This window comes from Phascolarctos cinereus, unplaced genomic scaffold (assembly GCF_003287225.1).
Source record: "Phascolarctos cinereus isolate Bilbo 61053 unplaced genomic scaffold, phaCin_HiC Scaffold_1;HRSCAF=81, whole genome shotgun sequence".
Lineage (NCBI taxonomy): Eukaryota > Metazoa > Chordata > Mammalia > Diprotodontia > Phascolarctidae > Phascolarctos > Phascolarctos cinereus.
In genome coordinates, this window is record NW_027555514.1 from 198,728,337 (window position 1) to 198,752,640 (window position 24,304).

At 38.2% G+C, this 24,304-nt stretch overlaps 1 protein-coding gene across 1 annotated transcript; it reads left to right on the top strand.

The window, feature by feature from the left end:
* On the top strand, positions 1-24,211 carry LOC110199037 (prostaglandin-E(2) 9-reductase-like). Its single transcript, XM_078156280.1, is given in 9 exon segments — positions 1-163; positions 9,137-9,301; positions 10,340-10,456; positions 13,666-13,743; positions 14,969-15,091; positions 15,753-15,862; positions 16,267-16,432; positions 18,218-18,300; positions 23,249-24,211. Coding segments are annotated over 9 exon segments (972 nt in total). The 5' UTR covers positions 1-76; the 3' UTR covers positions 23,292-24,211.
* Positions 24,212-24,304: the final 93 nt, after the last annotated feature.

The window sequence follows — 24,304 nt, forward strand, 5'->3', positions numbered from 1 at the left end:
TGTCCAGTAGTCTTTGCCACAGCGTGAGAGGTTTCTGACTTTGCACAGAACTGACCTGACCTGTGAGGTGAAAGAAATGGCTCTTTCCAGCTCTCATAGGGTGACAATGAATGATGGGAATACCATCCCGGTGCTGGGACTTGGTACTTATGCACCCAGAAGTGTAAGTATAGAGAGCATTGGGGTTTGTGGGTGAGGGTGAGTTGGACACTGGGAGGGTCGATGAAGTATGTTATTCTAATTCCCTTCTCATACCATAACACCCAGTACGGCACAAGACTCTGGGTAGAAATACATAATTATATGTCAAATACAGGATAGTGAATTTCTGTATAACCCTGACACTGTAGTAAATACATCACATCTTGATGTTAACCATCACTGGTGGGCCAGAGAGCCTGGAGTTGTAGTTCTTCCCAGGTTGGGAAAAGACAGCTAAGGTGAGATCAGCCCTCAGGTGGGAGGGAGGGAGGTTTTTCATTAAGCCCAGAGTTTGCAAAAGCTCCTGGATGTGTATGAGAAGAGAGGAGCATCAGTGGCACACAGTGTCTGCTGTATCTGCCTTTCCCATCTTCGAGACCTTGACAGATGAGCAGAGAGAATGTGGAGCTGTATATCATGCATGCTCAATCCAGGAGCCAAAGTGCTAAGAGAAAAACAGAGGTTTTGCCACCTGCCTTACTTCTCCTTAGTCCTGTTTTTAAAAAATTCTACTGCAGAATATTTGCCAGATTTAATATTTTTAATTATTTTAATTATATTTATAAATTATATAAATCTTATGAACTATAATTATTACATAAAATTAATTTAATTTAAATTTAATTGTATTTTTTTCATACAATTTTTCAACTGTAGTTGACTTGGTGCTTAGTGTTGCCCAGTGTTCCTTTGACTGAGGGTTGAGGATGAAAAAGAGAACCACACAGGAGAGAAGGACCTTGCCCAGGGCAAGGCAAGAAGCTCTTTTAGCTTTGAAGGCATAAGCACAACCCATTTCATAATTACACTTTCAGTCACAAAATTACTATGATGCACCATCCTGTGAAGTAAATTTGTGCCACAAACAGTGCCTTATGAGAGTAACAGTTGTACTCTATGGACAGATTATTTATAGAACCTGTTCGCCTCGGGGCTGGGGTGCGGGGGAAGGTAGGGGGGCAGACATGGATGCTGGAAGATGGGTGGGTGGATTGCCCTGACTTCCTGGGGGGTGAGGAGAAGGGACAGCTTTATTTCAGATACAGGTGCAGGAAATGCAGGGTCAGCATGAGGGCATCTGGATATTGAAGGAGTCTGAGCATTAAGGAAAAAGAATGTGCAGCAAGGGAAGCTGTTTTGGGGAAGTATCCATGTTGCTCTGTGAATATTGCAGCTAGCAGAGGGAAAAGAGACAGAAAGATAATAGTGGGGTTGTATTTTGCTTAACATGTGAGCACAGATGGGAGCCAGCCAAGAGAAGCAGGTTTTTTCCAGCCCCATCCCCCTCTCTGCTTCCACATAGTGGTCTCCAGAGAGCAGGCAGTTTATTTCTTCCTTCATTCAGGATGGCAGGGCTCTTGAAGTAGTTTGGAGTTTGTGGGGAAATAGCCCAGCTGTGGGGAGATCAACAGCCACAGCTCTGAACCCATTCTCTCCCTAGGTGTCACTGTCTCACTGTCAGATGTGCTTTGTCTGCCTCCTCCCCTTTACTTCTGAGGTGAAACCAGGACTTTTGGAAGACCGGGGGTCGGGGGGAAGGAGGGGCAGGGGCAGAAGAAGGGGAAGGAGTTGTTGTGGGGTGTAGTTAGCTGCACCAAATTTTATGATTGGCTGGGGTTACTTAGGGTGAAGGTCTGGACTTACTGATTGAGTAGCTGAGGAAGGGTACAAGCCAAAGCAGGGCTACCCTAACAAGAAAATGGAACATTATATCTGGAGACCTTCAGGCTAGGGAGAACAAGATGGCAATCGTGTTAATACTTTCTGGTCTGTTAGCTAAGACACTGCCCCTAATTTCATGAAACTCACAAACTAAAGAGAAATAAGACACAGACACAGAAAAACTATAAATATACGTTATTAGAGAATTATACTGCGAAGAATTATGAGAAGTTTGAAGTAGAGATAATAACCAAGTGGGGAGAGGGAGAAATGGGATAACGGAAGGCTTCCTGGACAAAATGATATTTAAATAGAGCTTTGTGGTATGGTTAGGAATGCTGGCTGTTCTGCATTGCTCTTATGTGTAATTCTTCTCCTGGGGTAGCTATATGGCTCAGTGGTTTAAGCCTGGAGTTAGGAAGACAAGTTAAAATCTGGCCCCAAGCACTAACTAGCTATGTGACCCTGGCCAAGTCCTTTAACCTGTTTTCCTCAACTATAAAATGGGGTTAATAATAGCACCTACCTTCAAAGGTCCTGGAGTAGGAAGCACAAAGTATTCATGATAGTAAATCAAAGTCCAAGTGTGAGAAAGGACTAATTATGGAATAGTCCTTCTCATTTTTTACATGAGCCTGGTGACAAAATTTGAATCTGTCTGGATCTGGAGACATCATCAAAGTTTGATTACTAGGTGATGAATATTTTTTGTTCACAGTACTTCATGAAGTATTTTCTGCTAAGGAGTACAAGGATTACTATCTGCATTAGGCCCTGCTATACCTTCAAACCAGAGTTTCTCAATGTTTTCCTAAAAACAAAAAATGCATTTTATTTTTATCAGGTTACTTAATAATCTATCCATAATATTCTTTTGGATTTATTCATTAAATGTATACAACAATAATAATATTCCCTCCAAACTTCCAAAACATAATTTACATTTTATACTTATAATTTAAAAAAAAATATTTTATTCTGCCTACACTTAGGAAAATTCAAAATATAAAACAATAAAATGCTAATTACAAACCAGGTATTAATGAGTTATATTTTATATAGACCAATCTGTAAGAAACAATGCAGCAATATTTCATATCTTTATCATTATTTATGAAACTTCATGTTATATTTCTTTATTTTGTAAATTTTGTTGAATATAAGTAACATTAAAAAAAATAAGTTACAATTGAAAGATGTTCAATATGATAATCAGATATAAACAATACAAGACAATCCTTTCAGTGACTCTTCCAAACTTTTTCATCCCTTTTCAACTCTCCTGGGGCTCTTCCCCACCTACACTCTCAGTTGAGAACCTTGCCTCATGTTTTACTAAAAGAATTGAGGCCAAATGCCAAGAGCTCCCTCTGAGACATCTGCCACTATTTCTTCCTTGACCCCTATCTCACATGAAGAGTTACCTTTTTCCTCAACAAAGCAAAGCCCTCTGTGATTTCATCCCATCTTCCTCTCACTTATCTTCAATTTCTACTGGTCTACTGGCTGTTTCCTTACTGTCTACAAACATCCTTTAAAAAAAAAAGCCTCACTTGATCCCTGCTAATTATTGTTCCATATCTCCTCTCTCCATCTGTAATGTCTCTACTTCTTTTCTTCTCAATCTCGTTTTTTAATCTGCTAAAATTTGACTTTCTACTTCATCTTTGAACTGAAACACTTCTCTCCTAAGTTACAATTGACCTCTCAATTCACAAATGCATTTGTCTTTTTTTCAGTCCTCATTCTTCTTGACATCTCTATAGTCTTTGATACTGTCAATCACCCTTTTCTCAGCGATCCTTTCTGCTCTCTAGGTTTCCATGACAATACTGTCTCCTGGTTTTCCTCCTACCTGTCTGACTTATCCTTTACTAATCTTCATCTAGGTCAAGACACTCACCACCCACTAACTATGGCTGTCCCCCAGATCTCTGTCCTGGATCCTCTTCCCTTCATCCTCTGTACTATTTTACATGGTGATCTCATCAGTTCCCATGGTTTCAGTGATTATCTCTATGCTGATGATTCTCAAATCTACTTATCCAACCTAATCTCTCTGCTGACCTTCAGTTAGACATCCCTAATTACATACTAGACACCTCAGACTGGGGTTCTATGGACATCTTAAACTCAGCATGTCCAAAATTTAATTCGTTTTCTTTTTCCTAAAACCTCTCCCCTTCTAAATTTTTCTATTACTGCTGAGGGCATCAGACTTATAACTCAGGTGTCATCCTTGACTCCTCACTATGTTTCACTCACCATATCCAATCTGTTGCCAAAGTGTGTTGATTTTGCCTTCATGACATCTCTCACATGCCCTTGTCTCTTCTCTGACACTGTCATCACCCTGGTGCAGGCCTTCATCATTTCATGCCTGGACTGTTGATTAGGCTATTGCCTGCTGATTGATCTCCTTGCCTCCAATCTCTTTTTACCCCAGACTATCTTTTACTCAGCTGTCAAATTAGTCTTCCTGAAGCACCAATCTGACCACGTTGCATCACTGTTCAGTCAACTTCAGTGGCTCCATATTACCTCTTGGATCAAACATAAAATATGGCATTAAAGGCCCTTTATAACCTATTCACCTCTTATTTTTCTAGTCTTACACATTATTCCCTCCCAATGCACCATGGAGGAAACCCATGTACTCTTTCCACTGGAACAGATCTCCTCAAAGTAGTTCTGGTAGCATTCTAGATTCCCAAGTAGAATATCTCAACTTGTTTCATCTTCTTCAGATCCTTGGTCCATGCTCCCCCTGTATCATTTCTTCTCAGGGGAAACTCTCTGCCTGAAACATAAGAACAGGACCTTCACTAGCTCTTTTATTTTCCTATGCTCCTCCTCATTTGGGAGTCTGATCACTTCTTACTGTCTTCTTAACTCCCTACAGTTCTGGCTTTCACCTGAATCGTTCCATTGATGCTGCTCTCTAAAGTTGCCAAACCCAATGGCTGCTTCTCAATTCTCATTCTCCTTTACCTTTGGCACTGTGGTTCACCTCCTTGATACTCTCATCTCTTAGGTTTCCAAGACATCCCTCTCTCCTGGTTGTCCTCCCTCTCTGGCTGCTCCTTCTCAGTCTCCTCTGCTGGAAACTTATTCAGATCTTGCCCTCTAACCTTAGGTATCCCTCCAGGTTCTGTCCTGGCCCTCTTCTAATCTTCCTCTCCACTACTTCACTTGGTAATCTCTTTAGCTCCCATGAATTTAAATGTCTCTGTGCTGATGACTCTCAAATCTTACTTACCCCCAAATTTTCTGCTGCCCTCCAATCTGTTATCTCCAACTGCCTTTCAGATATCTCAAACCAGATTTATAGTAGAAGTCTTAAACTAAACATACTCAAAACAACTTTCCCCCTAAACCTTTCCCCAACCTTCCTGCGGAGGGCTATAATTTCCCAGTCCTGCTGATCACACCTAACTGTACTTGTCACTATGTCTCACCCTTCATATCTTTTGCCAAGGCCTGTTGATTTTACCTTTGTTACATCTCTTATATATGCCTACTTCTCTCCTCTGACTCTGCCATTACTCTAGTGAAGGCTCTCACCTCACACCTGGACTATCATACTAACCTTTGATCAATCTACCTGCCATGAGTCTTTACTCATTGCAATTCATCTTTCATTCAACCACTAAAGTGATTTTCCTAAAGCTCTAGTCCAATCATATCACTCCCCTGCTCTATAAACTCCAAGGGCTTTTTATTGCTTGCAGTATCTGATTTTATTATGATAAGTAAAGTAATATATCCACATATATTTTTTCTGCATTTGATCTTGATCCTAAGTCATGATCAATCTTTGCAAAGGAGTCATACACAGCTGAGAAATATGAATACTCATTTCTATTTCCTATCAAGAATCATTAAAGGTCTATCATCTAATTTATCTATGATTCTATTCATGTTCTTAATTTTTCATTTATTTTTTCCTATATTTATCTATGGCTGATGGGGTAAATTGAAGTCCCTTATTATTATAGTTTTATGCTTTGTTTCTCCTTATAATTCATTTAGTTTTTCATTTGTTTTTAATAGCTATGCCATTGATTACATGTATATTAATTATAAAATCAATCCATTGTGTAACCTTTCAGTAAAATATAGTTTTCTCTTTATCTCTTTTAAATTAAGTCTAGTTTTGCTAATGCCTTGACTAAACAGATAATTGTTACCCCAGCTATGTTGTGTTCTGCTGAGTCATAACAGATTTTGTCCGAACCCCTTTTTTTAATTCTTTGTGTGTCTGTTTCAATGATGTTACTTACAAACAATATGTTGTTAGATTTTATTTTCCAAGCCCATTCCAACTTGTTCTATTTTATGGATGAATTCATCCCATTAACATTCACTATATTTTCTAATTTTGACATTTCTTTTGACTTTGTTTTAAGAATTGTGTTCTCTTCTAGAATCATTCATTTCTGTTTGATCCATTCTGATTTGTAAAGTTTATACCTCTTCTCTTAAGCTACTGGTTTTCAGTTCTCTCCTCCATAACTCTGGTTTCTTTTGTTATACCTTTCATAAACTCATATAATTTTTTCAAAGTATTAGAAGTATATTTTTCTTTTTTTTCCTTTGTGATTGTGATCATAGAAGTTTTTGCATCATTCCCTTCTGGTTTATGCCTTTGTCATCTCTGTATTCATAACAGCTTTATACTTCAATTTTTGTTTAATTCATTTTTATTGCTGAGGCCTTAGGTGTTGAATTCTAGGTCTCCTCTACTCTGGGGGATCAGATCAAGTTGAGTATCTTTCCTTTACAAGCTCCATTGTCTTTCTTTAGGCCTTTTTCTTTACTATGGACTCCAAGGTTCTCATTTGTGGTCAGCCTTAGTTAATAGCTTTTCCTTTGAATAGACAGAGAAAAGAAGGAGAAGCCTTTCCCTTAATTTGTATTTATTCCAAGCATATCCTCCTCTGGTGGGAGAAACCTAGTTGAAGATTTTTCCTTAAGAAGGAGAAGGAGCAGGGCAGCTAAGTGGTGCAGTGGAGAGAGCACCAGCCCTGAAGTCAGGAGGACCTGAGTTCAAATCTGGCCTCAGAGCAAACACTTGACTTACTAACTGCTTGACCCTGGGCAAGTCACTTAACCCCAATCGCCTAAAACCAAAAAAACAAAAACAAACAAACAAACAAAACCAAGAAACACGAAAACCAAACAAACAAACACAAAAGGAGAAGGAGAAGAGAATGCCAGGATCAAAGACATCTCCAAAGGTCTCATGATGGAAAATGCTATCCACATCCAAAGAAAGAACTTTGGAGTTTGAATGCAGATCAAAGCAGACTACTTGCTATTTTTTTCTTCTGTTTTGTTTCTCTTTCTGATGGTTCCTCCTATTGCTTCTAATTCTTCCTTACAACATCACTAATGTGAAAATATGTTTAATAGGAATTATATGTATAGCCTATATTAGATTGTGAGCCATCTTGGAGAGGGATGGTGGGAGGGAGAGGGAGAAAAATTTAAAACTCAAAAGCTTATGGAAATGATTGTTGATACATCAAAATAAATTAATAAAAAAAGTTTTTAAGAGAAAAAAAGAGGAGAGGTTAATGGCTTTTTCTGCCACAATCTTTTTTTCCCTTCTTTTTATTCTCTCTTACAAATATAGTGATAGTACCTAGACTCTGTGGGAAAAGCTGCTGAACTGGGTGCTATATTCCTTGTAACCCATAATTTTATTTCCTAAAAATCATTTTGGGATCTATGCCATTTACCCTAATGTGACACATAATGTTTGTTGTTGTGCAGTCATGTGTGACTCTTTGCGACTCCAGGACCATAGCACACCAGGCCCTTCACTATCTCTCAAAGTCTGTCCAAGTTCATGTTCATTGTTTCCATGGCACTATGTATCCATCTCATCCTTTGCTGTCTCCTTTTCCCTTTAATCTTTTCCAACATCAGGCCTTTTCCATTGTGTCCTGTCTTCTCATTATGTGGCCAAAGTCTTTAAGCTTCAGCTTCGGTATTCGAACTAATTTCTTTAAGTATTGCCTGATTTGATCTCTCTCCTTGCTGTTTAAGGGACTCTCAAAAGTCTTCTCCAGCATCAGCATTTGACAGCATCAATTCTGTGGCTCTCAGCTTTACTTATAGTATAACTCTCACAGCCATACATAAATAAAGTATACATATAATATCACATTTAGCACCACTTAACAAGCTGCTTTCAATCAGGCCAACTAAAGCAACTGTAAAAAAAAAAATTCACTATGACAACATACCCACTATATTACATATACATGTCAAAAAGTTAAAAACATTGTTATATATAATTCAAAACTAAGTACCATTGAGCTGAGTAAGTAGCCAGTTATACTTCAACATCATTATTTCGCCTATTTATTGGTTTGATGGTTCTAATTCTTTTATGATTAATTGTCCTTTCCATATCGGTACCTAAAGTGGTTGTTGGCAAAATCTTACTACCAATATTTCTAAACTCTGTGGTTTGCCCTCTTATGCTTATTAATACTACAGCTGAGGTTATAGGTATAGACTCCCTAACACTAATTCTAAGCTCTTTGCCCTGCTCCTTTAGATGATTCTAGAATTTTAGGTTAAATGGGTGCACATGGATAGCAGGCATCAAGTTAATTTTCTTTCTTTCTTTTTTTCTTTAATCCATGATTGGTAGTGACTCTCTCAAGTTTATCTTTTTATCATTTTCCTCCTAATGCACTAAAAGTCCTCCCAAACTTTTCATTGTTGAAAGCTTTTCTCCTTCTCCTTTAAGCCTTACTGGTTTTGCAATGCGAATTCGGATTGGTCAGTTTTCTGGCACAGTATTCTGCTGTCTTGTGGTAGCCTGGAACTCAATATACTTAAAACAAAATATTCTATGAAACTATGAGCTGTGGGAGGAGTAAAAGCATGGAATGTAGCAGCAGATCCTAAAATTGAAGTCTAAGCCAAAGAATTCAGCTGACCCGGGCATCTGTCTATCTGGCAAAATGTTCAATTCTCTCTATTACCTAATACCCCATACTTCTTAGAATGACCAAATGGAAAATAAACAAGCATCAGGATCTAAAGAAAACAATTACAAAGATCAGCGGCTGTGTGTGGAAGAACTTGAGTAGTACTTGACCAAGGGAAAGTCAAGCAAGGGAGAAAGTGGAACTGGAGAGATAAGAGTACAAGGAAGGAGAAACAATAGTTAAAGGGCCATGTTTAGGGAGGGAGGTCCATTGGACGAAGCTGTCTTTATGCAGGTTGAAACTCTCTCCCTTTGAATCCTTAGGTTCCCAAAAGTGAAGGTGAGATGGCCACAAAGGTGGCTATTGAAGCTGGCTACCGCCATATTGATGGGGCTTTCATATGAAAATGAAAAAGAATTGGACAGGCAATCCAAGCAAAGATTGCAGATGGGACAGTGACCAGAGAGGACATATTCTACACGGGGAAGGTATTGTTGGGAGGAAATCAGGGATTGAGTTTTGTGGGATTTTTTTTTATGGTAAAAAAAATCTGACCAACTATAAACAATATCCTATGTGGAACAAAGAAGAAGTCTCCCAACCAAGAAAATCTGAAAAACAAAAATGAATTATGCTGCATAAAGCAAAAGAGGAAGGCTACGTAGTGTTGATAAGAAATAATGGAATTGATTTCCCAGTCATCTAATTTCAAAAGTAGAGTGGCCATTAAGTTAATAAGCACGACTCACACTTGCACATATTCATTATGCTCTTTGGGAGCTTACACTCCTATAAAGCAGTGTAAAATAGCCAGACATTTGATTTTCTCAAATACATAATTAAGAAATCACCTCAGGGACAATGAGAGAAATGAGCACCTCCAGGAAAACTACTAAGTAGGTACAGTGACCATATTTTCTGAATGTGCAGCTGTGAGCTTATTCTTCTTATTATGACATGCCAAATGTCATTTTTTTTTTTTTTTTTCGTATTCAGTGGACTCACTGCTCTGAACTGACAATTTCATAATTATGCCAGCAGTTTAAATTTCATCTTGAAGACTAAAATCTAAATTATTCCTACTTCTCCTCCTTATCTTTCTAGCTTCAGGCTTGCCTGATATTTCTTGTAAAACCCCTGATTCAGAGATGTCTCCATACTGGGTGTACATTCACTCCTAACCTCCTTCAACAGGCAGTTCAAGACCCTTGCTCTAGTGGATAAATTTCTCTACTTCCCAAAGAGGTCTCTTTTGCAGTTTGCATAGTATGTGACATCTCTTCTGAACCTCATAAGAACTCTTGAAGGTAGATAGAATTTATTCATTGTCTCTCATTTTACAAACAAAGAAAGAGGCACAGAGAGTGACAAGGATGACCTTCAGGTATTTCACAATTTTTTTGTAAATTGGCCATTCTGGGAACTCAGTCTGCTCTCCTGGTATTGCCACTATTTGCTGTTCTGCTAGGAATTGCTTCGATAAAGAATACTCCAGGTTACTTTGAATGTTCTTTCACTCCCTTTAGCTTTGGAATACGTACCACCGCCCAGAAATGGTCAGGCCGGTGCTGGAAGAGACCCTGAAAAACTTGCAGCTTGATTACATTGACCTTTATATTATCCATTTTCCCATGTCTTTTAAAGTAAGTACTAGACCCCCTCTAGGTATACAAAGACGTTTTGACCACATTTCTCCCTTTTCGGCCTTGGCATTTTCAGCCCTGCTTCTGTAAGCAGTGAAGGAATGCTTTGTCCTAATTTGGGTTTTGTCTCTAGAGGACTGCAGATTAATGCTTTGACAGGAAAAAAAAATCATTGTTGGTAGAATTGGGTGTCAGTGTCCTCATATTTAAAGTAGATGCCTACAAGTAAACATTTCCTAGGGATATCCTGATTTAACCTTAAGAGATAAGGCTGGTCATGGTGGTAAATGCCCATAGTCCCTGGGTTGGGGAATTCTCTTGACTTGTTGGGAGAGGCATACCTGTCAGCAGGACCCAGCGAATATGGGTCAAAGATAGGAGGAAAAAACTTAGAGATTTATTAGAGTACTAAGGAATCTGTTCTTCCTGATAGCATATTCATATTCATTTGATTGAGTACAGATTTGGTTTTATGATCTTCAGGCTTCTTAGAATACACAGCCAATCAAAAGCATTGCGTAACAACTTAGGATAGAAAGAAAGCATTTCACAGAAAAGGCTTGGGGTATTAGTCAAAGGAGAAAAAAAGGAGTATTGTGAATGCAAGTTGTGGGATTTACTATCAGAATTAAACAATGTTTAAGGGCAGAGGATAAGGGTAAGAGAACAAAGTTTTACAATTCGTCTTTGACAATTGTGTGAACAGTACTTTTAGAAAAAAACTTCAGTATCTCTTATCCAAGGATAGGAAGAAACCCCAACAGTGGGATAAGTCCATCGTCAGGCTCATACTCACATTGCATAGGCTTGAGGGACTTTCTAATGTTAGACCACCAGGAGTTTTGGGGATCTCTACATTTTTGATCCATCAAGACATCACATACTATTTGTGTTGCTTATTTTTTCTCCACACCTGCTGTTCAGGAGGCTCAGGCTGGTGGATTGCTTGAGTTGGAGAGTTCTGAGCTCTGCCTATGTATTGTTTCCACCAAAGCCAGCACAGATCTGGTGAGGCCTCAGGTTGTCTCAGGGAGAGCAAACCTGCCTAGGCTACAAACAGAGCAAGACAGTCTAATGAATTTATGATGTAGCCTTTTATATATAGGCCACATACACATTTGGAGTTTATCTTTACACAAGGTATGAGGTGTTCTAAATCTAATTTCTTCCATCCTACTATCCAATATTCCCAGCAGTTTTTATTAAATAGTGAGTACCTATCCCAGTAACTGGGGTCTTCTTGTTTGTTGCATATTAAGGGATTAGATACTTTTGCATTAGTGTGTGGTATGCTTAATCTGTTACACTGATAAATCTCTCTATTTTTTTAGTTGGATTTGCAATACTTTTCAAAATTATTATTTTGGGTGTTTGATTTACTCATCTCTGAATTCAGTTTCCTAAATAGGGCTTTTTTCCAGGGCCAGGCAAGGGCTCTTGCTGGACTTTTGGGTCAAGTGGTTTGCTCTGCTTGGTCTTGGCTTGGGTTCTTGCACTGACCTCCATCTCCTAGAGTTTGGCTCCCCATGTTCTTTGAGGTGCAGAGAGCTCTGTTTTCAGGGCTATCTGAGAACAGAATGTTCAGATCCCCTTAGCTTTGGCCTTGGCTGTTCTGACCTAACCTCAGTAGCATCTCAGTATTTCTTTCATCTGTTCCACCCCAAGGTTTTCAAGGCCTGCACCCTAGGGCTTACTCAGGTGAGTCCTCCAATTCTTGCTAAACCTAGACCCAAAGCATTGCAGACTGCAGATGCCACATCTCTCTAGGAAGCTTTGCTTGCGATGGAGGGAGGGAAAGGGTGTGCTTTTCTTGTCTTTGGGCTGCTGGATGAATTTTTGGGCAGTTCTGGAGTGGACAATTTCACTTACTACCATTTCTCATTAATTTCTTGACCATTATTCAGTGTGACATGAAGTTCAGTTCTGCTTGAGTAGGTATGTGGGAGCTGGACTGCCTGCCTCTACTTTTGGAGGCTGTCTTCTTTAATAGTTTTTGAAATGCAAAGGAGAGGGGCAGCTAAGTGGCACCGTAGATAGAGCATTGGCCCTAGACTAAGGAGGACTTGAGTCCAAATGTGACCTCACATACTTACAAGATGTGTGACCCTGGGCAAGTCATTTAACCCCAATTGCATCCCAAAAAATGCAAGAGACAAAAGAAAGATGAGAAACATCAACAATTTCAAGTAGCCTTAAGAGTCTGGGTGATGGTCCAGTGCTTCCATATTAAAAGGGGAACTCAACTGTGTCTATTGGTCAGTGAGAGCAAAAAGAAACTGTGAGTATGGGTGTTCAAAGGAGATATGCTACAGAAAGAGAGAGTTGGGGGTTGAAGGGATACATGAACCATCCTATCATCCAAGCTGGGAAAGGGAAGTTTAAGAAATGAACAGGGGAGTTCATTGTACTAGGGAGGGACAAGAGGGGAGTCAGAGAGGGAAGAGGAATAAAGGTGTTAGGGGAGGGGAGAATTTCTTCAAGCAAAACAAGGTACAACTATGGAAGGCTAATTAACTGGCAAATAAATAAAAATGAATCACGGATTTAGCAATTTGATTCTAGGCCATGGGTAATAAAACAGGAATTACTAAAACTATTCTGTAGTGAATTGTTTCCTTTTGGTACATATCACAGGTGCTTAATAAATGCTTTATGAGTGAATGAGTGAAAGGATGTACGTGACTACAATCGTATAAAAAATTCTAAACTATTCAAGCTAAAGGACATGTATTTTTATATATCGGTAGACTACTAAATTAAAAAGTGACACACTATCAGTTAGAACCATATAATTAAATTAGGCAGTTTTGGTTAATTGTTTCAGAAAATATGCTTTTTTATCAGGCTTGATTTAATGTTTGTAGAGAAACATTTTATATCACAAATTATCAATAAAAATTTTAGGTATATAATAAAAAGACAGGGTTTGATTAGAAAATCTCTAAGATTTTTTTCCAGGTCTACATCTCTGATCCTGTGGACTTGTATTATAATTGTCTATGTACTTGATTGCCACTAGTAGAAAGTAAACTCCTCCAAGGCAAGAACTATATCGCCATTTCATGTTTTATTTGTGGCATCTGGCTCAGTGCCTTATTTGATATTTTTTTATTTGATATTAGGTGTTTGACAAATGTTCGTTGAGTTGAATAGAAGAGCTCACTTGCTTGAGTGTCTCAAGAAGAACAGTCTCCTTTCTCTAATTACAGCCTGGCAAAGATATGATCCCATTCGATGAAAATCAGAAAGTTATCAGTGACTCTGTGGATTTGCGTGATACTTGGGAGGTAGGTGACTTGTGGAAGCAGACAACAAATATGCTGTGGCTTTGAGGTCAAGATAGCCCTGCCTAATAGTGATTGTGACTGGAGAGGGAGAACCTCAGGTATCTGGAAGCGAATTTTTTCAAATGACAAGATGCAAGGCAGCTTGTTAAGTGGAACACGTGGAAGGCTAGAAACCTAGATTTCTAATTTTAGCTCTGACGCTGATTTGGGGATATTGAGTGAGTCATCTCAACTATCATTTGAAGAATGAGGGCAGCTGGACTAAAAGATAGTGAAGTCTGTTGACATTAAAGGTTTACTTTCTTATTCTATATTAATATAAAAAGTATGTAAGTGTGGATTAATGAGGATTGACAGACTAATCAGAAAATCCAGGGAATTATGTACTTTAAGGTATTGCTGAAGCAGCCTCTGTTGGTGACAGTGGGATCTTGGGTCCCCTGAAGTGGGTTATAGAATGGGGAGGGCAAAGAGAAGTGTCACACTCCCAGGGTTTCTTACAAACTCCAAGAAATTTAGACATCTTGTCAGATTCAGATCAAGGGGAAAGAACCCACGACAAATTGAATGGGAATGGCAGGGAAGAGAGTAATTAGTGTGCTGGAAAATAATAAAAATTAAAAACAAGAGAAAGTAGTTAGAAGTTGGAGGGGGGTTGTTTTTCTGGTGGTTGTTACCATTTTTGTTTCTTGACAGTGTGGATTGTATCACCCTTTTCAAAGAATAAAAGGCTAATTTGATATTTCTGAGTATCATGGCTTTGGCTCCTATAATTTTAAATGTCATTTCCTGAAATAATCACTTAACCTCCAGATATTCATAGTTCAATGGGAAAGGTAGTCATGTAGATTAAGTTCAGTTAACCAATTTCTTTTAGAACCAGAAATATGGCTGATAAAGAGCTGTCCACTGAACCAGCATAGTAAAAAATTCAGAAGACCTGAATTCAAATCATGGTTTGGTTACTCATATGACATTTAGCAGTAACTTCTCTAGATGTTCGTTTCCTTAACCAAAAGAGAAAAGAAAATAGGGAAGTTCAACTAAATTGTATCTAAAGCCCCTTCCAGGTTCGAATTCTGTGAGGTGTCCTCTCCTGAGGTTCTTTTTTTCAGATTAGAGGACAGGAAGCGAAAAGATCAAGGCTAGGTGATGCATGGGGAAAGGATTCTACTCAACATGTCCTCCAGGAATCTATAGGCATTCACAATTCCTCTCTACTTAGGCCATGGAGAAATGTAAGGATGCAGGCCTCGTGAAATCCATTGGAGTGTCCAACTTCAACCGAAGGCAATTGGAGATGATCTTGAATAAACCTGGGCTTAAATATAAACCTGTCTGCAATCAGGTAAAACAATTATTATTCTAGTGCAGTTTCTTTTCTATCCTTCCCCTTCCTGATAAACGAGTGGAGGAACTACAGCTCCCTGCAATTCCTATCTTCATCATGGTTCTAAATCTTATTTTTTGTTTTTGAAACTGTTTCTTTCTACTCACATTTTCCCTGCTTTAAATAAATAAAACTTATTTCTTTGATTCTTTAAACCATAAGACTTTTCACAGACATATAAGGTTTCATTCTATATAATCCATAAGGTCATTTGAGTCTATTTTTATTATACAGTTGATTTTCTATTCAAAACTGCTCAAATAATGCCTGAAAGCTATGTTTCTTCAAGCACAGTTAAACAGGTTTTTTCATTAAACCAAAGTTCTTTTCCTACTTCTTTCAGGCATCAAACTATTCATCAATGGCAGTATCTGAATCTTATATTCTTTATGATCTAATTTAAGTCTTTTCCTTAACTGAAAACTGCTTTTTCTACTCCTTTCAGCACTAATGTCTCTATGTGAAAAGGGCCTTAAATAGACACGCTAACATTCTGTGCTTTGGGTTGTAGCTAGGTAATTCCCAAGTCCTTTGATTATCAAAAAACTTAATATTGTCCTTTTTGGCCTCATGCATCTTATTTTTATAAGCCCAAACTTCAGTATTTACTGTACTGCAGGTGGAATGCCATCCTTACCTGAACCAGAGCAAGTTGTTGGAGTTCTGCAAGTCAAATGACATCATATTGGTAGCATATAGTTCCTTGGGATCCCACAGAGAGGGTCCATGGTGAGAAAGGGGGTCTGTAATGGATTCCTTAATCACTAATGCAGTTGACTACCCAAATTTTTGCATGCTTACAAATTGTGCAACATTGAATATTGGAAACAGCATTGATTGTGGGGTTCTAATTAACTGGATTTGACTCCCATCTGACTTCTGGCATTTTACTAATTGCATGGTCTGGAAGAAAGAATTTAACCTTTCCAAGCCCCATTTCATCATATGTAAAAAGAAGATAATAACATTTGCCCTACCCACCTCGTGATATTATTAGAGGTTCAAATGATATGTCTATGGAAATGCTTTGAAAAATGTAAAAAAAAGCTAAAGGATGATTACTATCTATATGGCATTGAACTCTTCCCCACTTCCCTGACCACAGATTTCAACATGTTTGTTTTCCCTTGCAGGGTAGATCAAAATTCTCCCATTGTCCTAGAAGACCCAGTGCTGGGAGCCATTGCCAAGAAGCACAATCGAACCCCAGCCCAGGTCATTCTCCGATACCAGATTCAGCGAGGGGTGGTAGTCTTGGCAAAGAGCTTCACTGAAAAGCGGATCAAAGAGAACTTTCAGGTAAAGAGGCATGCTGGGTTAAGCAGCTGCAGAAACTCTGTTGTTGATGAATGGAATATTGGAGAAAATGATAAAAAGTCTGGAAGCTGGTCATTAGGAAGCTGACTCCTAAAGAGTCTAGTGGACTTCAGTGATTGAATCTGGTGGAGAGAAGTGTGAATTCACCAACATTCTCTACTATTTTCTTTTTTTTTTATTAATTTGTTTTGATTTATCAACAATCACTTCTATATGCTTTTGAGTTGAAAATTTTTCTCCCCCTTCCTCCCCCCCACCCTCCCCAAGATGGCACACAATCTGATATAGGCTTTACATTTACATACCCATTAAACATATTTTCACATTAGTGAAGTTGTAAGTAAAAATTAAAACCAGCAGTAGGAACTATCAGAGAGATGAAACAAAACTCAACAGAAGGTAAAAATAAGTGATAGCGATTCGACTTCCATAGTTCTTTCTTTGGATGTGGACAGCATTTTCCATCCCGAGGCCCCTGGAGAGGTCGTACTTCCTCATAATGCTGCATTCTCTACTATTTTCAAAAGATCTCCAAGAAACTAGTTGTTCATTTAAATTTTCTGAGGAGACAGTGTATGTAGCGTTTATGTAACACACACTTTGGAATAACTGCTTGGGATTTATTCACTTTATATCATGTTTCTTTAATAAAAACAGGTACAAAGTAGTTAAATACATAGTAGTTTGGGAGGGAGAGCATTCGCAGTTAAGGAAATCGGAAAAGACTTCCTATGGAAGTTGCTACTTGAGATGTACCAAAGGAAGAAAGAAATTCTGTGAGGTAGAAGTGAAGAGAGAATTCATGTCAGGCATAGGGGATGACCAGTGCAAAGGGAAGGAGATAGGAAATGCAGTGTTGTGTGTGAGGAACCAAGGGAAAGACAGGTTGGGGCCAGACTGTGCAGGAGTTTATATTTTATCCTCAAGACAATAAGGATTTGATTGAATAGGATAATGACACAGTGAGATCTGCACTTAAGGTTAATGAGTTTGTCAGCAATAAGGAGAATGGACTAAACTGGGGAGTCACTTGAAGGAGAGTGATCAATAATCCAGGTGAGAAGTGAAGATGGTAGCTGTTTGAGCAAAGGATGAGATATGAGGTGTTGAGGCAGAAACAGCAAGATTTGGCAGCTAAGTATATTTGTGGGGTGAGGGAAAGTGAGGAATTAAGGGTAGCACCAAGGTTAGGAACCTGGGAGACTGGAAAACTAATGGTCCTTTATACAGAAATTGGGAAATTTGAAATGATTGTTGCTTTGGGAATAATGATAATTACTGTGTCAGCCATACAGACACAGAAATCATTGCGTGTGGGATGGTTTTGAATATTTTCAGAAACAAAACTATATTGCTTCAAATATACATATGGTTGTTGTCACAGGGGAAAATATGTTCGCAACAAATTTTTTTGGCAATTATTTGCTACATAAAGCAGAATTAAAAATTTGTAAACATGAACCTGTTGTATCAATATCCTGAATCCCCAAGGAGTTCATGATCAGGTAAATGCAAAGTTCTAGATTAAGGGGAAGTCTACAACTCTGAAAGGAGGAGTTAGAAAAGGGTGACTCCACCCAGAAGAGGATGGGAATTATCAAGTAGCAGTAGCTAGTTTTCAGTTAGTCTAATCACCTCCAACACCAGAAGAGAGTTATAAGAGTCTCAGTGGAGAATGTGACTGATGTAATCAATTAAGTTGCCTATTCCATTCTGAGATGCTATAAGCAGATCCTACTCATTATAATATCCTTTCTTCCCTGGCAGGTGTTTGACTTCCAGTTGACTCCAGAAGACATGAAAGCCATCGATGGCATTAACAAAAACCTTCGTTACCTGGCTGCTACGCAGTGAGTTTTGTTCTTAGTATCTAACTTTTTCGTAGAGATATGTTACTGTAGGGATGAAGGGCAGCACATTAAAGGAAGGGGTCCTTTTTCAAGTCCTTCATGGAGAAGTTATAAATCTACAAAGTATAATATTTTGCAGTGGTCATCACATCTCCTCTTCCTCTTATCTGATGCAACATTCTGGACCTATCTTAGGCTAGGTCAGGTCCGAAAAAAATTTTCAGCAATTCATGGTCAAAGGTAAAATTGCAATAAGGTATTTGCAACTTCAGTCATTTGTCTGCCTTCAAACATGGCTGTTCAGTTCTCTATGTAGTCCTCCTCTCTTTGTCCTTTCAGTTTAATAGAAAAATTATATTTTATCGTAGTGGATTTTTATCATTTTTCATGCACAATGGATATTTTTTTCAACTTTCAGTAACTAAACTTCTCCCATATGAAAGGTATCTGTGATACCTTTTATCAGAAACAGGTTCTAGTTATATTTCTGATGCTTACTAGCTATGACACAATGAACAAGTCCATTTTCCTCTCCGAATCTCAGTTTCTTAGAAAATTTGTAAAAAGAAGAGTTTGGATTAGATGATCTCTAAGGTCTCCAAATTAGGTCTGAAGGGTGCCCTAGAGCCTCGATTCTGTGAAGATGAGCACTAAAGCAACATTTTTTAATGTTACCATGGAAGAGTATAGTCATAGGCATACAAGGATAGATGAAGAAAACTGGGTGTTGCTTCCTCCAAACCCATTTCCTATGAGGAATGTTGTACTCCTCTATCATTCCTCAGGAAGTGAGGTTCAGAGAAGCCCCACACCTCCTCCCATGACTGCTTTTCTTCTCATTAGGTGACTGGCTCCACATTAGCCTAGGGTTATTGTGAAATTATATAAACATGATCATTTAAATAAGCATGTTACATATCTTTGGTTTTCTCTCTTCTAACTTTGCAACCTTATTTTTCACATCTAAAATTGAACTCATTATCTTTTCTTCACACACTCCTCACCACCAAACTTCCCATATTACCATTCCAGCCCCAAGGCTTACAGCCTAGGTGTCATCATCGACTCCTCACTCTCTCTCACCCCCACCCCTTCTCATGTTCAATCTATTGCCAAGACCTGTTGATTTCACCTTTGCAACATCTTTTGAATATGCTGCTTTCTCTCCTCTGATACTGCCACCACTGTGGTGCAGGCCCTCTTCACCTCATACCTGAACCATTGTAATAGGCTTCTGGTAAGTCTGCCTGTCTTAAGTCTCTCCTCATTCCAGTCCATTCTCCATTAAGCCACCATTAAGTCAAACACCTGTCAGCTAAGAAACCCTCATGGCTGCTTGTCTTCTCCAGGAGCATATATAAAATTCTCTGTTCGGCATTTAGAGTTCTTCCCCCCCCTCCTTTCTAATCTTCTCACACTTTGCTCCCTGCCATGTACTCAAGCATCCAGTGACACTGGCCTCTTGTTTTTTATTAAGAAGGCATGACATCTTGGGCTCTGGATGTTTTCTCTGGCTCTCCTCTATTCTTGGAATACTCTTCCCCTCACCTCTGTCTCCTGGCTTCACTGGCTTTCTTCAACTCCCAACTAGACTTCTACCTTTTACAGGAAGCCTTTCCCAACCCCTCTTAATTCTGGTGCCTTCCCTCTTTTTTTCATTCCCCCGCCACACACTTAATAGTATTTTATTTTTCCCATTTACATGTAAAGATAGTTTCCAACATTCACTTTCATAAGATTTTGAGTTCCAAATATTTTTCTCCATCCCTTCCCCCCTCTTTCCCCAACACAGCATGCAATCTGATATTATTAACAAAGTCCAGCAGAAGACCTAGAAAGAGAAATGCCATATAAAATAATTGTAGAGAATATAAATATTTGGGAGTCTACTTGCCAAGACAAACTCAGAAACTATATGAATACAATTACAAAACCCTTTTCACACAAATAAAGTCTTATCTACATAACTGAAAAAATATCAGTTGCTCATGTGTATGCCGAGATCATGTAATAAAAATGACAATTCTACCTACATTAATTTGCTTATTCAGTGACATACCACTCAAACTAACAAAAACTATTTTATTGAGCTAGAAAAATAATAACAAAATTTGTCTAGAAGAAAAAAGTGAAGAATATGAAGGGAATTCATGAAAATCAATGTAAGGGAAGATAGATTAACTGTACCAGATATAAAATTGTTTCATAAAGCAGCAACCACCAAAACTCTTTGGTACTGGCTAAGAAACAGAGTGGTAGATCAGTGGAATACCATTAGGTACTTAAGACACAGTAGTCAATGACTATAGTAATGTACTATTTGATAAACCTAAATATTCCACCTTGTGGGACAAGAACTCAGTATTCGACAAAAAGTGTTGGGAAAACTGGAAAATGGTAAGGCAGAAACTAGACATAGACCAACATCTTACACAGTATACCAAGAAAAGCTCAACATGAGTGCGTGAGTTAGACATAAAGAGTGATACCATAAGCATTTTAAGAAAGCAAGGAATAGTTTACCTGTTAGACCTATGGAGACGAGAAGAACTTATGACCAAACAAGAGGTAGAGAGCATTAGGAAGTACAAAAAGGATAATTTTGATTGCATTAAAAACTCTTTACACAGAGCCAGTGCAGCTAAGATTAGAAAGTAAGCAGAAAGCTGGGAAACAATTTTTGCAGCCAGCTTCTCTGATAAAGGCCTCACTTCTTTTTTTTCCTTTTTCCCCCCATGTTTTTTCTCTTTTATTGTTGTTTTCATCATCTTCATCATTGTTGTCATCTTCATCCACATCATTGTCTTGTGGCAGCACCCAGCTGCCCATTGTCATCATCATTATTACATTTCTTTTTTTTTTCTTTTTTTCTTAATTTATTTTTAGTTTTCAACATTCACTTCCATAAGCTTTTGAGTTTTAAATTTTCTCTGCTTCCCTCCCCACCCCCTTTCCCAAGACTGCATGAAATCTGATATAGGCTCTACATATACATTCCTATTCAGCATATTTTCACATTAGTCATGTTGTAAAGAGGAATTAGAACTAATGGGAGGAACCACAAGAAAGAAGAAACAGAACAAAACAGAAGAGAAAAAAAAGAAATAATATGCATGAATCTGCATTCAAACTCCATAGTTCTTTCTCTGCATGTGGACAGCATTTTCCATCATGAGACCTTTGGAAATGTCTTAGATGCTTTAAAGGCTTCACTTCTGAAATATATAGAGAAATGATTTAAATATATAACAATACAAGTCATTCCCCAACTGAGAAATGGTCAAAAGATATAAACAGGCAGTTTTCAGATGAAGAAATTAAAGTTATGTACATTCTTCTTAAACTTTTTTTCACTCTCAATTCTTTCAATGCTTCTTAAACTGTGAGTCATGACCTACATGTGTGGGTCGTGACCCACAGTTTAAAAAGCAATACTCTAAATCACTATTGCTTAGAGAAATGTAAATTAAAACAACTCTGAGGGACCACCTTACACCTATCAGACTGGCTAATATGACAAAAAGTAAAATAACAAATGATGAAAAAGGTGTGGGAGAATTGTAACACTAATCCATTGTTTGTGGAGTTATGAAGTGATCCAACCATTCTGGGGAACAATTTGGAACTATGCCCAAAGGGCTATAAAACTGTGCATACCCTTTGATCCAGCAATACCACTACTAAAACTGTATCCCAAAGAGATCATAAAAAATGGAAAATGTACAAAAAAATTTGCAATGCCTTCACTCTTTTGATTTTTTTCTTGTGTATAGTTTATTTTACATATTTGTTTGCTTGTAGTCTCCCCCATTAGATTGTGTGCTCTTCCAGGGCAGACATTGTCCTTTGCTTTTTTTGCATCCTCATCACTTAGCACAGAGACTCACATATGGTAGGCACAGTAAAAGCTTATTGACTGACTGACTTGCTGCATAGTGGAATATTTACTATGCTATAGATTGCCCTTGGAATATCACCTCCATCTGATTCTATACAAACAATCAAAATTTAATGGAGTTCATAGTACAGCCTGGCCAAAGTCCACCACAATACTGTTTCTGCTCTAAAATTCCCTCTATGCTGTGGGAGCAAAGCTTGTTTTGTTAATTGATGTGGATAAAGTATGCCATGGTGTAGGGAGGCGATGAGACAATTATCATGGGAAAAGCACTAAATTTTAAGTCTTAAGTTTCAGCTTTGATTCCTCTCTCTGCCACTTACTACCAGTTTGACTCAAGGGAGGTGAGTTCTCCTCTCTTGGCTTCAGTTTCCTAAATCAGACCCTTCCAAATACCGCTTATTATATGGCCCTTCTTAATGATAGTAATTGACATTTACATAGTGATTTATTTTTGTAAAGTCCTTTGTACGCATAGTCTCAAGTGAACCTTGCAATAACCCTCTAAAACAAGTTGTCCAAAAATATTATTTTCCATTTTAAAGATGAGGAAATGGAGCTTCTGAGACATTTTGGCAATTTGCTCATAGTCATACCACTAATAATTGAGAGCCAGAACTTGAATCCAAGTTGTCTGATCCCGGAGCCAGGATCTTTTGTTTACTCTTCAGTTGATTCAGTCATGTTTGATTCTTTGTGACCCCATTTGGGATTTTCTTGGCAAAGATACTGCAGTGGTTTGCCATATCTTTCTCTAGGTCTATTGCACTAGCCATTTATTTTCCTTGCATCTCAGAAATGCTTTGTGTTTAAGGACTGAACACAACCTGCTTGAACCCAAGGCAAGAGGGATCTATAGCTAAGTCCTCATTCAGTAGTTACATGCTTGGGACAAAGAAAACAAACCACTAGGAAGACTGTATTTCTTAATTTGGGGAAGGGTGTATTTGAGGAGGTCGGGTTTGGGAGAAGGGAAGTTGTTTTAGTTGGTGTGTTAGAGAGATTTCTTTAATGAATGAGACCTGTATATGTATGTTTCTCTCTTTTTAGATTGCAAGACATTCCCAACTATCCTTTTAATGATGAATATTAATGAAGTTTTGACTCAGAAGATTTGTGTCCCTGAGACATTGCAGTTCTCTCAAAGGAATAGCGTGCATTCTGTTGGTTTTTATGGAAATTAAATCCAGTATTATGGTTAAGCCATGCACCATGGCTAAGCCTACACCAAAGCATAGGTTAAAGGCAGTTGTTCTATTATAAGCTCTGCCTTTCCTCCCCTCAATAAGACAGATATGACGGTACACATTTATGTAGCATTTCAAAATTTACCATACAGTAGTGAAAGTATTATCCACTTTTTTCTGAGAAACATAACCTTTCCTCAGAGAGATTGTCTCAGAGTTAGCATCTGTCTCACAGTCTTCCTCTTTCCTCAGATCTTACCATTATTTGAAGTACTTCAACATATCAATATTGATATCTCCTCCATCTTCCTAACTACTCAATTCCTTAATTTCCTCAACTCTCATGGACAACTTCTTCACTGCACCATCCATATAGTAGTGTAGATGTGCTGACCCAGGAATGGCAGTCCCCTTCAGTTCTATGCAATTTCATCACAGCTACATTTGTATCCAGTATGAATGAAATAATTTCTGTAACTCTTGTGGAATGAGATTTGCCACTACTATGGGGTATACAAGAAAGCCGATCATATTCATACATACATACATATACATATTAAGAAAACAACCACATGCTATGATTACACACGAATAATGAGTAGATGATAGTTCCCTCAAAACCCAGAAGAACACTAGCCCCTGAAGCCTTGAGGATAAGAAATATCCATATCTCAGGTAACTCCTAAGGCAAAAGTAGATCTTTGAATCTCGGATTTCTCTGTAGTAAAGAAGATGTAACTTCAATACACATTATTGCAGATGCACTCTAATGATTTTAATAACTAATGGCCAAACAATCTATCAAATAAAAATCTATTGCATTAAATCTATCAAATAAAAAGTATTCTTTATAAAATAAACTTGTAAGTCTAACAATAATATAACCAGTATTATGGATTTTTAAACTCATTGCCAGTGA